The sequence below is a fragment of the Leucoraja erinacea genome, chromosome 17, assembly GCF_028641065.1.
Source record: "Leucoraja erinacea ecotype New England chromosome 17, Leri_hhj_1, whole genome shotgun sequence".
NCBI lineage: Eukaryota > Metazoa > Chordata > Chondrichthyes > Rajiformes > Rajidae > Leucoraja > Leucoraja erinaceus.
Genome location: NC_073393.1, coordinates 37186243 through 37206994, shown reverse-complemented (window position 1 = coordinate 37206994; position 20752 = coordinate 37186243). Strand labels below are relative to the sequence as shown.

General features: G+C 39.2%; 1 protein-coding gene across 2 annotated transcripts in view; it reads left to right on the top strand.

Annotated features, from left to right (window-relative positions):
- wwp2 (WW domain containing E3 ubiquitin protein ligase 2) overlaps positions 1-20752 on the top strand; it is a 169442-nt gene that overhangs the window by 41185 nt on the left and 107505 nt on the right. For both annotated transcript variants that reach the window (XM_055648966.1, XM_055648965.1), the window contains exon 5: positions 9876-10013. In XM_055648966.1, coding sequence (XP_055504941.1) covers positions 9876-10013 — 138 coding nt within the window. The remainder of the gene's footprint in view (positions 1-9875; positions 10014-20752) is intronic.

Here is a 20752-nt window from a genome sequence, read left to right as displayed (position 1 = left end):
ATCCCTAATGACGTAGAGCATAAACCTTTGGCATGCCCTCTTTTTTGGAGGACTATCTTCAAGCACTATCTACTATCTACCGCTGCGCCACCTTGCCGCTAATATTATAATATTTAATATATTCACAATTTTTACTATGAGAAGAATCTGGGAGTGAACTTTACTGTCCCAAGAAAGTCGTTTGAAAGTTTTGCACAACATACAATTAACTCAAAATGTCATCCACCCAATCCCTCCACAGATGCTGCCTGACCTGCTGGTTCCTCCGACACTTTATGTTTCGCACAATTGAGAGCAACCATTTCAGCCATGATCATATTGAATGGCGGTGCAGGCTCGAAGGGCCAAATGGCCAACTCCTGCACCTATTTTTCTAAGGACACAGTAAAGCTGCAGCAAGATTCTTTTTCATTCTTCCATTGCTGGTACATTTGACAATTAAACAGTCTTGATTTTGCTTTCCCTGATCTTGCTGGCAATCCATATATGCTTTCTGTTTTACATTATCTTCTGGTTAACCATGACTCAGTCCTGAGATAACGACATTCAGAACAATGCCTTTGGTTTCAGTGAAGTTTTGTGTTGTAACAGCAGGACTTTATGGAAAAGAAATCCAGAAGAGTTTGCCTTCAAACGGGAGTCACATTTTGGCAGTGGTGCAATAGGCACAGATGTACATGTTACAGTTCACAATTGCATGGCATTACATAGCATCAAATATAATCCTTTGAAATTAGTTAAAAACATTTAGCGCATTTGAACGTTTTTTTTAAATTGGATATTGCTTAAAGTATTTTAACCCCTGATACTCCATCAGAGGCAGTAGGTTCATGTTAGAACACAGAATCAGCAAACTGATCACAATTACTACCATTTGTCAAAATGGAAAGATTTTTGGCTTTTCAACTTGGTTTTTATTACTGTACTTTTTTAAAAACATTTTTTTCTTAACATGCAGGACATTTTTCAGATCAAAAAAATATGTGACCTGCTTCTTAGGTAGATGTTCTATTTGATTTTTACAATTATGCCTGAAATGATTTATACTTAACTTTTCCAATTTGCTGAGTTTGTGTTATTTGAGGGATTTTTTTGAGGAAACATTCATAAAACCGTTTGTGTAAAATAAAATAAATGTGATGTGACTCATTGTTGGTAACTAATTGATTCTAATTTGTAATATTCTCACTTTTAATGGAAAATTTGATTGTTTATTTTCTTATGCAGGACAGAATGAATTTAGAACATGAGAACATGTTTAGGTTATTAATTCCCTCGTGTTTCTCCAAACAGTAATGAGATCATGGCTGATCTATATCCCAACTCCATCTACCTCTCATGGTTCTGATCAAGTGCCATTGCCCTGAAACATTTTTCTCCTCATAGATGCTGCCTGACCTATTCAGGATCACAAGCAATTTTTTATTGTTATTTTATAATTGATTATAATACCTTTGGTAATAAAATAAAATATGGAGCTGTTGTGTTCAAGTGATAGATCATTGATAAATTGTTCACAAGAGTTTTCACTTTTTCATCAAAATGCTAACATGATGATGCTTCATCCACCCTTGACACGGATGCCCCACCAGATGGAATCCTTTAACTATAATTACCTCAAATTTTATATTTTGAAGTTACTATCACATCTTTCCAAAGTCAAAACTAATCATAAGTAATCTAGGACTTCATAAGGCTTAAACAAAATGTTGTACATCTGCAAAATATCTTCAACTGATTGTGCTCCATGCATTTAGGGAATGGTCAATATTGCATGATCCTTTTTTGTAATACTTTTCTACCAAATTCTGTTTGTGGTCAATGAAATCTTTGTTAATCCACTTTTTCTGACTTTTATCCATTTAGAAAATACCCAGATCTGTCTCTTTGCACTCCTCACATTTTCCCATATTTCCCATTCTATCTGCCAGAATTATTTTGTTTTCTGTACTATGTAACTTATTAACATTAGCAAAATTAGACATGGCAGTCTTGCATCTATCATCCAACAGCTTGCATTTTATGCACTTTTAGCCAAGTAAAATACTCCAGGTTACAGGGAGTGTAATAAAGATTGGGTACCAAATAGCTAAACAGATATTGGAACTAAAGAAATAAATTTTAGCTACCTATTTCTTAATAATCTACAGCTTGATATAACTTTGGTTGGGCTGCATTTAGAGCATTGGAGTGTGCAGTTCTGGTTGCCCAATTACAAGAAGGATGTGGAGGCTTTGGGGTGGAAGCAGGTTAACCAGAATGCCAACCGAATCAGAGTGTATTAGCTCTGAAGAGAGGTTGGAACCGAGAAGTTTGGACTTTTGAAGGTTGGACCCCAGAAGAGGTTGGTGCCGAGAAGTTTGAAAAGTAGGACCCGTTGGGCCCCATCTCCCAACGTGGGAGGAGGGGGTGGGGGGAGTTGGCGACATTACACGGGAGGGCTGGTCCCCGAACGCGGCATCGGCGCTCACCCCCCCGAGCCAATCACCCCATCACCCGTTCCCCCAACGTAACCCGTTCGCCCAACTCAATATTCTACCACTCACCCATAGCCCCGAAATGCGCAGGCGAGGCTTATTTCCCCTCATCCCCAACACTCCCTCCCCTCCCGTTCACCCTCTCTCTTCTCTCACCTCACCTCCTCCACTCCCTCCTTCAACTCTCCCTCCCTCTCCTTTCCCCAATTCTCAGTCGCTCCCTGCCCTCATTTGCTCCCTCCCGCCCTCCATAACCGCTCTCCCCTCCCTACCCCGCTGACCCGTTGGGCCCTGTTTCCCCAAAGCAATATTCCACCACTCACCTGTTTCCCCAATGCAACCCGTTTCCACCACTCACCTGTTTCCCCCCCATCACAACCCGTTCCCCCAATGCAATCAATCCTTCCAACGTGGTGGAGGGGGCAGTCGGCGCTTCCCGGAGCAAATGAATGGACTCGACTTTTGGGTCGGCGTCATCGCTCCCTGGAGCCAATCAATCCTTCCCGCGGGGGGGAGGGGTCAGTCGCCGCTTCCCGGAGCCAATGAATGGACTTGACTTTTGGGTCGGCGTCTGTGCTCCAATCAATCAATCCTTCCCACGTGGTGGGGGGGATCTCATTCTCTCCTTACTCCCCTTGAAGCTGCTGACCCCATTGTCTCTCTGTGACTTCGCCCTCACTCTCCTTTTCCCTACCGGCAGTCACTCCCTCCCTCACCTCTCCCCTTTCGCCTTCTCCTACTAAAGACAATGTTTAAATAACATTTCTTCTCCTCCCATCTCCCATTCCGTCAAGTTTCATAGCTTGTGTATTGGCAGCAGAGATCACATTGTGATGTCATTTTCGGTTGTCGGAATGTTCACGGCAGCATTGGGCTGAGATGTGATTTGAGGAGTGTGAGATGCCATTGTGACATCATCACTGGAAGCTGCTAGAAAAGTCTCACTCTCAGTCAGTTATTATTCTCAAGGCTTTTTTAAAACTTTAAATATCGATAACTTGTGAAATACAACATCAAATATGAAGAAACTTGATCCGAACGACCACGGGAAAAAGCTGAGTAAGATTCTGCAAAAAATATTTGCGCTATTGTGTACCGTTTTGGCGTGCCCCTGAGATCACAGATAGACAGACAAACAAGTTGAGACTTTTAATAGTATACTAGACCAAGTGCAGACCCGTTGGGTCTGCTCCCCCAATGGTGTGATCCCCCAACCCAATATTCCGCCATGCACCCATCTCCTCCATTGGAACTGAGCCCGTTCCCAAATGTAAGATTGCAGCCCTCCCATGCCTGCTGCAGCAGTGAAAAGTTCAGTGTTCCTCTCTTGCAACTTTGTTTCGAAGTGTGTTGGAAGCTGACATGTAAATGGAGAAGCCTGTTTATTTTTGAAATACTTGGGGGTGGGTGGGGGGGGGGAGAAGGATTTGATTAAAAACATGTACTTCAACACGACGAAATGAAATGAGGAGCGGATATTTAGAAAGAAAAGCGAAATCTCTACCGAAATGGAAAATATCTCGGAGATTGAGCGTCTGGATTGGGCGTGGCAATGAATCAAAGGAAGAAATGCAGCCGGCAGCCGTACATGCAAATGAATCCATTCCGATTGGACATCTGCGAGCATCGGCCCTTCCGATTGGACATCTGCGAGTATCGGGCACGAATCGAAAGGCAGGAAGGGATCCGTACTGCAGGCGGACGGACGGATTTGAGTTTTATATATAGATATAGATATAGATATAGATATAGATAGATAGATGAAAGCTAGAGTTAGTAGACAATCTGAATCTTTTTTTCCTAGGGTCAAAATGTAGTATTGGAGGGCATAGCTTTGAGGTCAGAGTGGGAAAGTTCAAAGGAGATGAGTGAGGCAAGTTTTTACTCAGTGATAGGTGCTTGGAATACGCTGCCACATACGATAGTGGTTTTAAGAGGTTTTTAGATAGGCACATGAATATGGAGTGATATGGAGCAATTGCCGGCAGAAGGGATTAGTTGAATTTGTCATCTTGTTCAACACAGACATTGTGGGACAAAGGGCCTGTTCTTGTGCTGTACTATTCTTTGTTCTAAGTTCATAATCAAGCTCATTAATATTTTACTGATATGACATTAACCCCGTGTTACACCTGATTTGGAAAGGCTTGATTCGGTCGCAGGATTCCAAATGTGAAATTTTATAACCCAACATTAATTCCGGAGGGATGCAACATAACCTAGTGGATGTTGAGTTGTTCTTTGAACTTGCATGACTAATAACTTCTATTGGAAGCATTCAACAAATCATGAAGCATCAGTGGGGGGAGAAACATAATTGGATAGTGCTTTTGCATAAACTGATGCAATTTTAAACTATGTTATTAAATCCTTTCTTTTCTGAAATATCATTTCACTAATTTACTACTGACTTTATTTTTCAGAGATTTTTTAACATATGCTAAAGTAATTTATGATAGAAATTCTGGTTTTGAAGCATTTCTATTTGTAACTTGACTTCTGCATGTTGCGGTATAAGAATTGGAGGAGAAAGCTATTTTAACTCACAACTTTTAAAATTCTTTACAATAATTCAGTTCAAGAAAATAATTTAGTTTTTCACAGCCTACTTTTGCCTTTTTGTCAGTGAAGTAAATTGTGGTCTTATCATAATTTTACTGCTGCATTCGGTTTCATAAAGGAAATGGGAGGCAAGGAAATGTATTCTCTTATCTAAACTAACTGAATCAGAGCCATCTTTTCTTCGGTGAAGGTCTTAACACATGTGGCAAGCAGATTGGAGTAAGTGAGGGTTGAATTTCTGACTGGTGGACAGAAATTGGCTTTCTCAAGCAGTAACACGGCTGTTTCTATTTGAAGTTGTGGAAGCAAGTTGAAGATGAACTAGGAATAAATCTTGAGTTTACACAAATTAGTTTATTTGTCTATGTTTCTATTTTATAGATAGCAATGAATCAAAGTCATAGATTCATATGACACCTATTTATATTTCCGAAATGTAGATCTTTACTGTTTACAAGAAGCATTGTTGTATCACTGATTTGGAAATGTATCACTGGTCTATCATTGTGTCACAATCCTAGAATTTGTCACCCAACAGTACCAAGAGCATACCTTCACCGGAAAATTCAAGAAAATGATGCACCCTCACTTTTTTAACGGCATTTAGGGATGATGATGATTTGATCTCTAAAATGAATATAAAAAATATATTGATATTTGTATTGCAATTGGTTTATTATTGTCATTATACTTTATAGCATGTTATATTTAGTTCCAGTTCTGACTGTCTTGCATCCTTCAAACATGTCTTAGAAATGTTATAGGGTCATCAGTTATCTTCCCTTCAAGTTGAATTTCCAATTCATTCAATTTGTTTTTATACGTAATATTAAAAAATATATATAATCCAGACCACTGCTACTCCAAAAGGGGTAGGGTTTTACTTACCAAAATGTCAATGACCAGAATATTAAATAATAATGTAAAATTGCAGAAAAGGCTGATGCGTGGTTATCATTGATCATTAAATGAGATAGATAAATAGTGTGGCGACACGTCCAGTTTAGAAGCTGGGTATTTGAAGACGATTCCTGACATCCCAACTTTCCCATCATATACATTGTACAAATCATGAATGTAATGGAGTACTCTTCATGTGCATAGATGAAAACAGTTTAACAACAAGGAAGTTTGATGAAATCTAGAACAAACCATGCATTCAATTAACACTCCATCTACCATTCATTCCCTCTGCCACGGTGAGTAGTGTACTTCGTGAAGCAGAGTGCAGTTACACCGGGTGGCGCCGCGGGTGGCAGCCTCGCCAGCAGCCTGTGTGTCATTTCGACTTTTTGTTATTTTTAGTGTGTCCAAAATGTACGTTTTAATGTTTCTCGGTATGTTTTATGTGGTGGGGGGTGGGGGGGAATTTTTCAGTCACTTACCTCGTGTGATCCAAAATGTACGTTTCTTTCCTGGAGTTTGGAGCTCGCCGCAAGTGTTTCAGGGAGCTGTTTGGAGGGCTGTGGAAGTGGGGGGGGGGGGAAGCTGCGGTCTCCGGTTGGGGGGGAAACCTTTTCCCCATGCAGTTTCATCTTACCTCAACGGGGCCATGTGATCTGAGGGTTCAAAAGCTCCATCCTGAACCCTTCCATGTGACGGATGTTGATTCCTAACAAAATTGGATTGTTCTTTTTTGCGCATGGCACCTCTTCACTGTACCTTAATTGGTGCATGGCCGGAACTTGAACTTGAACTGGAGCTTCAAAAAGCCGCAAGCTAATTCTACGCCATTGCTTAGAACAGGATTGTTACTAATTACTGGCCTCGCCAATACCAATGATACGCAAATCTAAAATATTGCTAAGCTAAAGCTGCATAAAGCCAAATTTAGACAGCTTTGTAAGATTTATTAGCAATGCCGGTGGTAAGGTAGATTGCTGGCTTCTTTCCCCGAGGGAATTAAGCATGTTTTTTTATGAATTATGGAGATGTTCCCATTTCTTGCCAGACTTGCAAATCTGCACCCAAATCATAATGTACCTTAATCACAATGTGAAACTGCCTCAACCATCTGAATGGTCCCTGTAACGAATGAAAAGCAAACAAATATAGATGCTGGAAATGTGAAGCATAGGTGAAAAAGTGAAAACACTCAACAAGTCAGGCAGGTTCCGTGGAAGGAAAAACTTGTAGATTCAAGATTCTTCTGCTTTTCTCCACTTGGGTCGCCAGTTCAGATATTAATTATCAGAGGGTCCAAATCGAATTAAAATCAAATATATTATAATTATTTATATTTTTCTTAAATGATGGGAGTCTTATGATTAGCTGAGATGGAATACAATAAGGGATAAAGAGTTTAGTAACAGTAGTGTCAGGACAACGACCTCTCCTTCAATGTCAGTAAGACAAAGAATCCAGCTATCATGTTCAGGAGGTGTGGTGGAGTATATGCCCCAATCAGTATGAATGGTTCAGAAGCGGTAATGATTGAGAACTTCAAGTTCCTAAGCATAAATATTCCCAACAATCTGTCGTGCACCAATCACATTGATGCACCAATCACAGCCAATCAACCACACCAACGCCTCTACTTCCGCAGGAGACCAAGGGAATTTTGCATGTCCCTGAGGACTGTTATAAACTTCTATAGATGCACAGTGGAAAGCATGCTGTCAGGTTGCATCACATCTTGGTTTGGGAACAGCTCTGCCCAAGACTGTAAGAAATTGCAGAGTCTATCACACAGACCAGACTTCGCACTGTTAACTCCATCTACACTTCACATGCCCTCGGCCAAGTAGCCAAAATAATCAAGGTTCTTTTCCATCCCGATCAGTCCTCCTTCTCCCATGCTCCCATCAGGCGAAGATACAGAAGCTTGAAAGCACTTACCACCAGACTTGGGAATAGTTTGTTCAGTCTGAAAAAGGGCCTCGACCTGAAACATCACCCATTCCTTCTCTCCAGAGATGCTGCCTGTTCCGCTGAGTTATGCTAGCATTTTGTGTATACCTTCAATAGTTTCTACCCCTCAGTTATCAGACATTTAAATGGTCATTCCATAGGATAGGGTGTAGTTCCGATTTTCCAACTGACCTCAATGTCAAACTGACTTTTACCTCTGCAAATATTATGCAATGGTGCTGACAAACTATATTCTGCACTCGGGATCTCTTTCTTCATTGTACCTTTTGTACTTGTGTTTGGCTTGATTATTCTCATGCACAGTGTTAGCTGATTTGATTAGATCGCACACAAATGAAAGTAGTTCACTGTATCTCGATAGACATGACAATAATAAACCTAACGCTAAACACTTGAAATGTTGGATTCTGTAGCGCCATTCCATTGAGTGTCAGTGGAGTGTCCATTGTAACTAAGTTAACAATTTTTTTTGGCATCTTACCACGACCTTGACAAACTCCCGACATGACATCTTATCTTGTGAGTTATTAATATTCAGTATGCTCTTTGATAAAGTGTTGTGGATGTTCAGTTAGTTAAGATAGGTATCTGTATACTAAATTAATCAATTCATATTTGGATGTTGTGTGAAGGTGGAGGTGAGGCAGATAATTCATGAAATTCCTTCTTTTCTTTTTTCGTATTTTCTGCCAATATTTGCATGGATCTTTTGGACCAAATGGTCTATTATAGTATTAAATATATAATTTGATGCGTGTTTCTTTTCTAATAGTTTAATTGAACAATCTGTTGAAATTAGAAAAAAAATTGCATTTGGCATTCTAAAAAAAATATATAGTTGAAGTATTTCCTTTCGTCAGTGCATATAAATTGCAAAATCCCTTTTTGAACCCCTCTCTATCCTCCACTCTTCTCGTATGTTTTGCACTTCACTTTCTGGTGGTGATTTGCACGAGGTCGAAGTTGTCAGTCCTTTACACTGAGTTAGAGCCATCAACAAAGTTTCATTTTTCAAAATCAAGATACTATGTTGGCTGGGTGTGTTATGAAGGGGACACAATAATTGAGTTTGAATCAACACCCATCACTAGTCTGTCATTGCTTTGCAGTAGCAATCTTAGACAGCAATCAGTAGAGTATCACACAGCAACTTATCTTACTTTACCTTTGATTAAATGAATCATATTTTTTAAAGCAACAGTGTTCTCACTGTAATAATATCTGATTGGCTAAAGTTCAGTTGGCTGGGTGAGAAAATGGTTTTCTGATGTGGGAAATATTGGTTGAGTCCCATCCTAACCCAGTGTTTAAGAGGGAACTGCAGATGCTGGAGAATCGAAGGTTACACAAAAAAAAGCTGGAGAAACTCAGCGGGTGCAGCAGCATCTATGGAGCGAAGGAAATAGGCAACGTTTCGGGCCGAAACAGGGTTTCGGCCCGAAACGTTGCCTATTTCCTTCGCTCCATAGATGCTGCTGCACCCGCTGAGTTTCTCCAGCTTTTTTGTGTAACCTCCCATCCTAACCCATCCTGGTGCAGCTGTATACTAAGGTCAGAGTTGTATTCAGTCAGATACATACATTGTCACTGTTTAAGGCTGGGGAACTCTGAATTAGATAAAGCAAAGCGAGATGCTTCCTGAGAGGGATTTTAGATGTGACTGGCCCACACCACAGCCAACTCTAAAGTTCATCTGCCCATCCTTGGAGTTAATGCTTGTCATGAAGTTATCGTGTGGATAAATAATAAAGTAATTTTACTATTATTTCTTATCATGGTGTTCAACATTAGGAAAATCTGTCTTTATATATCCAACTTTAAAACACTTAGCATTCAGATGCGCTTCAGCAAATGGACTTTGATTATTGAAACTTGGTGACATGAAGCTGCAACAGTAGTTTCTGTCTTCACAAATGTTAGAGAAACACCAAACTTAATCAATTAATCTTTTTTTCTTGCTCACAGTGGAGAATATTCAGCTGAATTTGAACCTTCAAATGGGGAACAAAAGTAGTGTTGTATGCAGCGGTGAATTGACTGTTTGCCTGGATGGCCTTAATGTTGACTTGGGAAATTTGCCTAATGGCACCATCATGTCAGAAAGTAAGTACTGCACACACATGGTTCATTTTGATTTTCGGATTGAGGGTGATGGGTCATACATCAGAAATTACTTAATGCCTTAATTGATTTGCAACTCTTCAATGAGAACATGTGTTTTTTTTTATAAAGGTAGTATTAAAACTGGTAAGTTTTTCCTCCTATGGTTATGAAATTAAACTTACTGAATCTACTTGAGGCTCTACTTTGATAAAAAGTTTACTTACTGATAACCTTTACTGAAAGCAAATAGATTTGGAAAATCAATATCTTAGTTTTAATATTTTATAGTATATTCCCTATTTTCAAATGTGTTAACAAAAACTTTTAATCTGTTGGACTCTAAGCAGAACTGGAGTTATTAATGACATTAAGATTTAATTTTTGCCATTTGCAATCAATTTTTCAACAGTATTTATTAGCAGTCAGCTTTAATTAATTGGAAGAAAAATTATTGAAGGCTGTCTTTGGATCATACACACAAGATATTTACCAAAATGAAAAGTTATATTATTTGATTATCCCCAGGCTTTCCAAAATGCAGTTAGTTTAATTTTATTGATAACATATCAATGATTACATATCTTTGAATGGTGATTAGTCAGACCATGTGAAATGTTTTCATTAGCTGTTGATGTATTGCTCCTCAAATTTGATTCCAACCAATATTTCATCAATTAATGCTTGAATAGCATGTTATTCTATGTTTCCTCCTGTTAAAAAAAAAGCAAAATAGCAATATCATTGAGTTGGGAATATAAATGTATTTAACAACAGTTACTAAGTTGTTGATGTTGAATTAAGAGGACATTGCAGTAGTTATAAATTAGAAAATTATTGAAATCAAAGTAAGTACATATTATAAATAATGGAGAAAACTAGAATTTATGTTTTGTTCCCTCAGTTAACTTCATTATCAGATAAAAACACTAATAAAGTTGAAAATGCCGAATGTTTACTTTTTGTGAAAATGTTTCAATGAGAGCCTGAGCTCAAGGCCCATTTCTTCAAATGACCAACAAACGGTAGTGAGGTGGTGGTTTTGTGAATTGCTTTGTGTCTATGTTTAGTTATTTTGTCAACATGTATCAAAATCCTGACTTTAATTATATTGATAGTGCTTTCTAAATAAAAGTCCAATTATTGAAAACCTTAAGTAGGTTTTGAACATTATGAAAAATCCCTATGCCCAGCATTTATTTGAAGCTTGGAGGATTGCTGTAGGTTTTTTTGCATAAATGTTTAAAGCCAGGTTGTGTAGTTGATTTAATAAAAATCTTGAATCAACATAATCTTATATTCTATGTTTCTATAACAGGAAGTTGCGGATATAGTATATATTTCACAGCGAAAGAAAAGGATGCTTGAAAGGAAACATTATAAAGTCTGCATAATTTATTTAATTCTGTAGTTATAATCATTTAAGGAGAACTGATATTTCAATTAGCATAGGCCATTCAGATTGCTGGGCTTCTATCATTATTCATTTAGATCATACCTCCATTTACTTGCATTTGATAACTTTGCTAACTTTTGCTAACAAAAAGCCAACTAACTTTATTACAAACATTTCAATCACATTAACTTTTCCAAAGAACATGTTTCATATTTACATAACCCTCTGGGTGGAAAAAGCAATTTCAATCCGAAGTGGCCAAACTCACACATACACGGTATCCCTTCCAAAGTAATTTCTACTGAAGTTTATTGGCTAGCACTGAATGCAGTTTTCTTTGTACGGTCTGATTAGTTCTCTATACAACTTAAGCAAAGTTTTCTCACATTGGGATTTTAATCCTTTTGAGGTGATAGCCCACATTCCATTCACTTTTTACTCTTTATTTTGATTTTTAGAATTTTGAATATATACAGATTGGCAAATCACTTTGTTTCTTTGCAATGGATGAGACATACTTTTCTCAACACATTAGGAGACCACCACTATTGTTTTGCTTTCCATTGTGAAGCTGATAACGTTTGTGGCAAGTTTCTTAGCTGCTGCTTTGGACTAAATCATTTGGTTTATATACAATTCACTGCCAAGCATGAGCTTCTAACCCTTCATCACAAATAGAAGCTTCTTCCATTAGCATGCTCTCCAGTACTGGAGGCCCTCAGTTGTTCATCAATCCTCTGAAACCTACACTTTATTTTAACTCTGTCTGATTCCCATTACCATAGCAAGTTCTTCCCACTCATAATCTTTGACCTTGCAAGCATGTATTGGTTCCTGTCCTAGCCTTATAGTTTAATGACAATTTATCATCTTGATATTTAAATACATTTGTTATATCATTCTCCAACCCACTTCCAGTTATGAATATCCTCCTAAACTGAATAATATATTAGAACGTTCACCATCCTCCACAATCTTTCACCATACTTTTTGAGGCCATGCTTTTACTTGCCTCAAACCTATTCTTGAACTTTTTTTCCTAGCCATGTACATGTAAATGCCTTTTAAACGTTGTATATCTACCTGCTTCCACTACTACATCTGGCAGGTTGTTCCACCTGGTACATATCCAGTACCCAGTGTGTGAAAATGTTTCCCCTCAGGTCCCTATTGAATTGTTTTCCTTCAACTTCAAGTTTTGCCCTTTAATTTTAGACTTCCTTACCCTGTGGAAAAGACTGGGACCATATCTTTGCCCTTCATGATTTTTTATAGCTATATAAGGTCACCCCTCAGTCTCCAACACTTAAGGGGTATCCCAACCTTTGCAGTTTTCATAGAACTCAAACCCTCCAGTTCTATCAACTGGCTTGTGAATCTTTTTCTAAATCCTTTCCAGCTTAATGACATCTTTTCTATAGCTCGCCAACCAGAATTGCATACAATGCCACAAACATGGTCTAACCAATCCGCTGTACGTTGTAACATGGCATGCCAACTCTTGGAATCAATGTCCTGACCAGTAACGGCAAGTGCATCAACCACTTCTTCACCGTCATGCCCACCAAGATCCTTTGCCATCTTCAGAGAACTAGAGGCTTGTACCCGTAGGTGTCTCTGTTCAACAACGCTTACCAGGGCCCCACCATTTACTGTTTAAGTCCTACACTGGTTTAACTTACCAAGATACAATGCTTCTCACTTGTCCAAGTTAAATTCCATCTGCCATTCTTTGGCCCACTTTCTCTGTTGCTCTAGATCAAGTTGTAATCTTAAATAACCTTCTTCACTGTCCACTGTTCCACCAATTTTGGTGTCATTCACCAACTTACTAATCATGCCCCCTATATTTTTATCCATCTCATTGATATAGATGATGAACACAATGGACCCAGCACTGCTCCCTGCGATACAGTTCTATCCTCTGCCACCTATCACCAAGCCAACTTATTTACCCAATTGGCTAGTTCATCGTGGATCCCATGTGATCTAAAATTCAGCTGCAGCTTATCATGCAAGACCTTGTCAAAGTCCTTACTGAAATCCATGTGCCACCAAGTCTACGGTCCAGCCCTCATCAAGCCTATTGATTAGGTCGGAAAAAAAATCAAATTGGTGTAACACGATTTCCACACAAAAGCCATGCCGACGATCCCTAATCAGTCCTTATCTTTACAAATGCAGGTCTCTCAGAATGTCATCCAGTAACTTTCTCACCACTGAGGCTACGCTCATCGACCTAAAGTTCCCTGGCTTGTCCACAACATTAGCTACCCCCAGTCCTCTGCTATTTCACCCATGGCTAAATAGTACAAATATATATCTGCCAAGCCCCCAGTAATTTCTTCCCTAGGAACCCACAACGTCTGAGGATACACTAGTCAGCCTCCAGTGATTTATCCTCCTTTACATGTTTTATGACTGCCAGCACCTCTTTTTTTGTGACGTAGATACGTTTCACAACATCACTATTTCCGCCCTGAATTCCTGAGCTTCCATGACACAAGACATGATATTTTAGACAAGAAATGCTCAGTTGTCTATCTACTGTGGCTCCACACATAGAGGACATCATTAATCGATTCTCTCCCTAGTTACCCTTTTACTCTAAAAATGCTCATGTCATCAAAACTATCCTTGCTCCAATTTAGAACATTAACTTGTGAACCAGTCCTGTCTTTTACCATATATTTTCAGATCTCCTTTAAATTTCTCCCCATCTGTGCCCTCTAGTTCTGGATTCTCCTGTCTTGTGCAGAAGACTCGGACTCTTGACCCTTTCTCTACTCATCTTAAATTTATAAACCTCTGAAACTCACCATTCAGCTTCCTCCATTCCAGTGAGAATAAACCAAGCCTGTCCAATCTCTTATTATTACAGCCCTCCAATCCACTCAATATACTGGTGAATCTCTACCACACTCTCTCTATTGCTACCACACCCTTCCTGAAACCAGAATGGTAACCAGAATTCTACGCAATACTCCAAATATGCTCCAACCAACATTTAGTACAACTGAAACATGATATCTCAACTCATATACTCAATGTGTCGACCACTGGAGGCAAGCATAAAAAACGATTTATTTAATATCCTACCTTCCTGTGTCGCCACTTTCAGCATGTTGTGCACTTTCATCCAAAGGACCCATTGTATGTCAATACTCCGGCCAGAATTTGACTTCTCAAAGTGCATTACTTCACGCCTGTCTGGATTAATTTCCATCTACCACTGATCCATCTAACTTTCCAAGGTAGATACAAAATGCTGGAGTAACTCAGCGGGACAGGCAGCATCTCTGGAGGGAAAGAATGAGTGTAGGAATTTAACTTTCCAACTGATTTATGTCCATCGTAACCTTCAGCAGCCTTATTTGCCATCTACGATTCTACTGATTTTTATATTGTTTTCAGACTTACTCATGGGACCAAATATATTCCCTTCAGTGCATCATTTATTACAGATTTCAAGTCCGAAAAACATCCTCCTTTCATCAAGCTAATATTGCATACCGTTTGCCAGCAAACCTTGGATCCCTTCCGGACCAACCTGCCATGTAGGACCTTGTCAAAAGCCTTACTAAGCTTGGGAAATTAGCATACATCTGGTTCTTCAGCCACAGTCTCGGATATGGCTGTAAAGTACTGGAATTTTGGCAAGCAGAATGTTTGGGTGGTCTGTATTGCCACCCAACAAAATCAAGATGAGTTACCCTGGATAACTGTATATTATTTCATTCATGTAGCCATTCCTTTCTTTGGGAACGTCTCGACACTCCATTCATAAGAAATGTCAGCCCACAATATTAAGTGTAGCTCTTTTACCTTTATTAAACGATATGTAATGTCCACTTTTCTACATATTTTGATTTTTTATGTATTCCCTGAAGGCATCCACCCAGAACATTGTAAACAGAACAGTGTAGCTTGGTGGCACAACCAGCAGAACTGCAGCCACACAGCTTCAGAGAGCTGGGGCTTTATCCTGAACTCCGAAGCACTGTGTGTGAAGTGACCACATGGGTATCCCCTAGATGCTCTGGTTTCCTCCCTTATTCCAAACACACAGACTAGTAGGTGAATCGACCATTATAAATTAAAAATAAAATAAAATAATAAAATGGAGGCTCGATGGTCGGCATCGAGCTAAAGGGTGGATCTGTCTCTGACGTTATAATAATACCATTCCAAGATAACTGTTGTACTGACCTGTGCTTGAAAAGCAAGGCTGTTTGGTCACTTACTCTTTTTCAGCTTTCTACCCCCCACCACAATCACTGAAGAAGGATGCTGAACCATATAACCATATAACAATTACAGCACGGAAACAGGCCATCTCGGCCCTACAAGTCCGTGCCGAACAACTTTTTTTCCCTTAGTCCCACCTGCCTGCACTCATACCATAACCCTCCATTCCCTTCTCATCCATATGCCTATCCAATTTATTTTTAAATGATACCAACAAACCTGCCTCCACCACTTCCACTGGAAGCTCATTCCACACCGCCACCACTCTCTGAGTAAAGAAGTTCCCCCTCATGTTACCCCTAAACTTCTGTCCCTTAATTCTGAAGTCATGTCCTTTTGTTTGAATCTTCCCTATTCTCAAAGGGAAAAGCCTGTCCACATCAACTCTGTCTATCCCTCTCATCATTTTAAAGACCTCTATCAAGTCCCCCCTTAACCTTCTGCGCTCCAGAGAATAAAGACCTAACTTATTCAACCTATCTCTGTAACTTAGTTGTTGAAACCCAGGCAACATTCTAGTAAATCTCCTCTGTACTCTCTCTATTTTGTTGACATCCTTCCTATAATTTGGCGACCAAAATTGTAGGACACCATACTCCAGATTTGGTCTCACCAATGCCTTGTACAATTTTAACATTACATCCCAGCTTCTATACTCAATGCTCTGATTTATAAAGGCTAGCATACCAAAAGCTTTCTTTACCACCCTATCTATATGAGATTCCACCTTCAAGGAGCTATGCACGGTTATTCCCAGATCCCTCTGTTCAACTGTATTCTTCAATTCCCTACCATTTACCATGTACGTCCTATTTTGATTTGTCCTGCCAAGGTGTAGCACCTCACATTTATCAGCATTAAACTCCATCTGCCATCTTTCAGCCCATTTTTCCAAATGGCCTAAATCACTCTGTAGACTTTTGAAATCCTCTTCATTATCCACAACACCCCCTATCTTGGTATCTTCTGCATACTTACTAATCCAATTTACCACACCTTCATCCAGATCATTGATGTACATGACAAACAACAAAGGACCCAACACAGATCCCTGAGGCACCCCACTAGTCACCTGCCTCCAACCCGATAAACAGCCATCCACCATTACCCTCTGGCTTCTCCCATTCAGCCACTGTTGAATCCAGAACCAGAATGTCATTTATACATTTCCTCACAGATGCTGTCTTAAGGGCCTGTCCCACTTTCACGACCTAATTCACGACCTCTGCCGAGTTTGCCATTGACTCGTACTCGCAGCATGGTCATCACGATGTCGTAGGTAGGTCATAGCAGGCCATGATGCTAGTCGTAGGTACTCGTGGCTCAAGTAGGTCGGGGCGTTTTTCTAGCATGATGAAAAATGTCCACGAGTAAAAAAGGTTGTGAATTAGGTCGTGAAAGTGGGACAGGCTCTTTACCCATTGAGTTACTCCAGCACTTTGTGTTTTTTACTTTACTTCAAATTCAAGTTGTTGCACCCAGATTCCATGATTAAAGGTGATGTAAAAGTGGTACACAAGGTTTTACTGCCCTGGGAGCCTGATTAGGGCTGAGACCTCACTCCCCTATTGTGTAATCAAAGAAATAAGTGGATTTGATTACAGGAGCTAAAGGATCAAAGGAACTTCACTAGAAGGTTTCAGTGGAAAGCATACATCCATATATATGCTGTATTTTGAATCTATGTGGCTATATGAATTTAACAACCTGCAATTTGAGAGGGAGAAAATTGAATTGGGAATGTCTGTTGAGCAAAGGTGACTACAGAGGCATGAGGGAGGAGCTTGCTAAAGTAGATTGGAAAGGGGCCCCAACAGGAATGAGGGTGGAACAGCAATGGCAGGAATTTTTTATGGGAACAATTCGGAAGATGCATGATCTTTTATTTCCAAAAAGGAAGAAAGATGCTAACAGGAGTATGAGGTGAAATTCAAGAGAGTTATGGAGTGGAAGTTAGTGGAAGTTAGTGGAGTGACTATCACTAAAGAGAAGGTGCTTGGGAAACTGAAATGTCTGACGGTGGATAAAACTGGACTGCACTCCAGGGTTCTGAAAGAGATTGTGGAGGCATTAATTGTGATCTTTCCAGAATCACTAGAGTCAGAGGTGGTTCCAGATGATTAGAAAATTGCAAATATTACTCCGTTGTGCAAGAAAGGAGTGAGACAGAAGAGTGGAAACTATAGGCCGGTTAAGCTGACTTCAGAGGTTGGTATGATTTTAGAGTCCATGATAAAAGACGAGGTTTCTGAGCACTCAGAAGCAAACGATAAAATAGGCTGAAATCAGCATGGGTTTGTGAAAGGGAGATCTTGCCTGACGAACCTGTTAGAATTCTTGTGAGGAAGTAAATAGCAGGATAGGCAAAGGAGAGTCAGTGGATGTGGTTTACCTGGATTTGTAAAAGTCCTTTGATAAGATGCCACATGTGAGGCTGCTAAAGAAGATGCGAGCCTATTGCATCAGAGGAAAGATACAAGCAGGTTGACTGGATGGCAGAAGGCAAAGAGTGTCAATAAAGGGGGCTTTTTCTGGTTGGCTGTCAGTGACTAGCGATGTTCCACATGGGTCGGTGCTGGGGCCACTACTCTTCATGTTCAATGATTTGGATAAGGGAATTGAAGACTTTGTGGCCAAGTTTGCAGATGATACAAAGATAGGTGGAGTGTAGGGAAAGCAGGGGCTCTGCAGAAGGATTTGAACAGGTTGGGAGAGTGGGCTGAGAAATGGCAGATGAAATACAGCGTTGCAAAGTGTGGAATCATGCATTTTGGTAGTAGGAATACAGCCGTAGACTATTTTCTAAATGGGGAGAGAATTCAGAAATCAGAGGTGCAAAGGGACTTCGGAGTGCTGGTGCAGGATTCCCAAGAAGTTAATTTGCAAGTTAGTAGTAAGAAGTGGTAGTAAGGAAGGTAAATGCAATGCTCGCATTTATTTCGAGAGGGCTACAATACAAACTCAGGGATGTGATGCTGAGACTTTATAAGGATCTGGTCCGACCGCATTTGGAATATTGTAGGCAGCTTTGGGCCCCATATCTGAGAAAGGATGTGCTGGCATGGGAGAGGGTCCAGAGGAGGTTTACGAGAATGATCCCTGGAATATTTGGGTTAACATATGATGAGTGTTTGAAGGCACTGGATCTACTCGCTGGAGTAGAAGGATGAGGGGAGACCCCTTGGAACTTACCAAAGAGTGAAGGGCCTGGATAAAGTGAATGTGGAGAGGATATTTCCATTAGTGGCAGAGTCTAGAAGTAGAGGTCATAGCCCCAGAAAAAAACGACGTACCTTTAGAAAGATAAGGAGGATTTTTTTAGTCAGAGGTTGGAGAATCTGTGGAATTCATTGCCATATACGATTATGGAGGTCAAGTAAATGGACATTTTAAAGTCGGTGATTGCAGATTCTTGATTAGATAGTGTGTCAGGGGTTATGGGTGTGAATGAAGGAGAATAGGGTTGAGAGGGAAAGATAGATCTGCCACAATTGAATGACAGTAGATTTGATGGGCCGAATAGCCTAATTCTGCTCCTAGAACTAATAAACTTCCAGACATGCAAATGTTAAGCCATATGAGAGCATATATGTTTGGTAAGATGTGAAAGTTCTATTTTTTTTTTTAATGTTTATTGACAATTATCATCAAAAAGGCAACATTTTGAAGTTGATAAATTTTTGTCAGTTTTAGTTTATTTTATTTTAGTCACAGTTTAGTAGTAAGATTCTAACATGAAGTAAGATTCTAACATGAAGTCTGAGAAAAACATTGGACCCCAAATTATGATGTACAGGTATGTAGGTTAATTGGCTTGGTGTAAGTGTTAATTGTCCCTAGTGTGTGTTGGATCGTGTTAATGTGCAGGGGTCTCTGGTCCGCGCTGTATCTCTAAACTAAATTAAAATAAAATTAAGTTTTTCAGATTTGTCTGAGCTGATGATAGTCAATTTTTATTTAGTAAAATTATATCAAAAACCACAGGCAGGAAAATGAGTTAAAATTTGGAAAGATATATAGTACATAAATGTTAGTTGTGATTAAACAAGGCTGTGTTTTCATTCATTAGGGGTTCAGAGATTAAAAACACAGAAATAAGCAGTTTCTACATGCTTATGCTGAATGCATAGTACATAATTTTTGTTTGAAGCTTCCAAAAATCATAGAGTGAGCATCAAAACCCAATGATAGGTTATTGATCTAAAAGATAATCTTTTTATTTCTTCACTGATACTGTATATCAAGCATTTTCAGCATTTCAGACTTCCAGAAAATGAATTGTTATGTTTCTGCAGTTCCTTTGAAGAACATTTCCAATATCTAGAGAAAATAAATTTTGGATTCTTCTAAAAAAATAATTGTCTCTCTGAACAAACTTGTATTGTAGAGGAAGAGCAGTACTCCTTTGTTGGGAGAATTTTCTTGTGTTGAGAGACAGTGACGGAACCAGAGAAAACTGCCTCCCAGTTTCTTATAAAGCACAATCATGCAATCCTTGTTTCCAAAACTGTTGGCAGTAGCAGCCTATTTTGTGAAGAAATATAAAGAATTTATTTGCCAAGATTTACATCCTAGTATATTTTAGTTTTACTTTGGAAGAAATAAGTGAAAAACTGGAATTAAGGTGACTTCATTCTGTCATTCTCAGCTTGCTCTCCTGTGGTGGAGCATAAACATGTTTTTCACTGATGGGAACCTAGAGCCATTTAATGAGTATAGTTTGAAGTTGATTTCCAAGATTAGCCAAAATACTGGCATCGCAAGTATTTATATTATTTTATCTAAGTCATTATGTACTCAGAACTGTGAATGTATTGGTAACTGGAACCTCTCCATTAGGTGCTGATATTAAGAAAATATATTCTCACAAAAGGCAAATCATGGATTTTTTTTAAAGTAATATGTTATTAGTTATTATTGAAAGTATGTGTACTCGGCAATTAAGTTGTACTTCAAAAATAATTCAAGTCGGGGGTGGAATTTATTTTTTTCTAATTGTTCACAAGTAAAAAATATTGCCATGAATATTTTATATGAAACAAAGTTATTTTAAATGTTCATGTCTTTATTGCACTGTGTTCTTGAGTTGTATAATTCG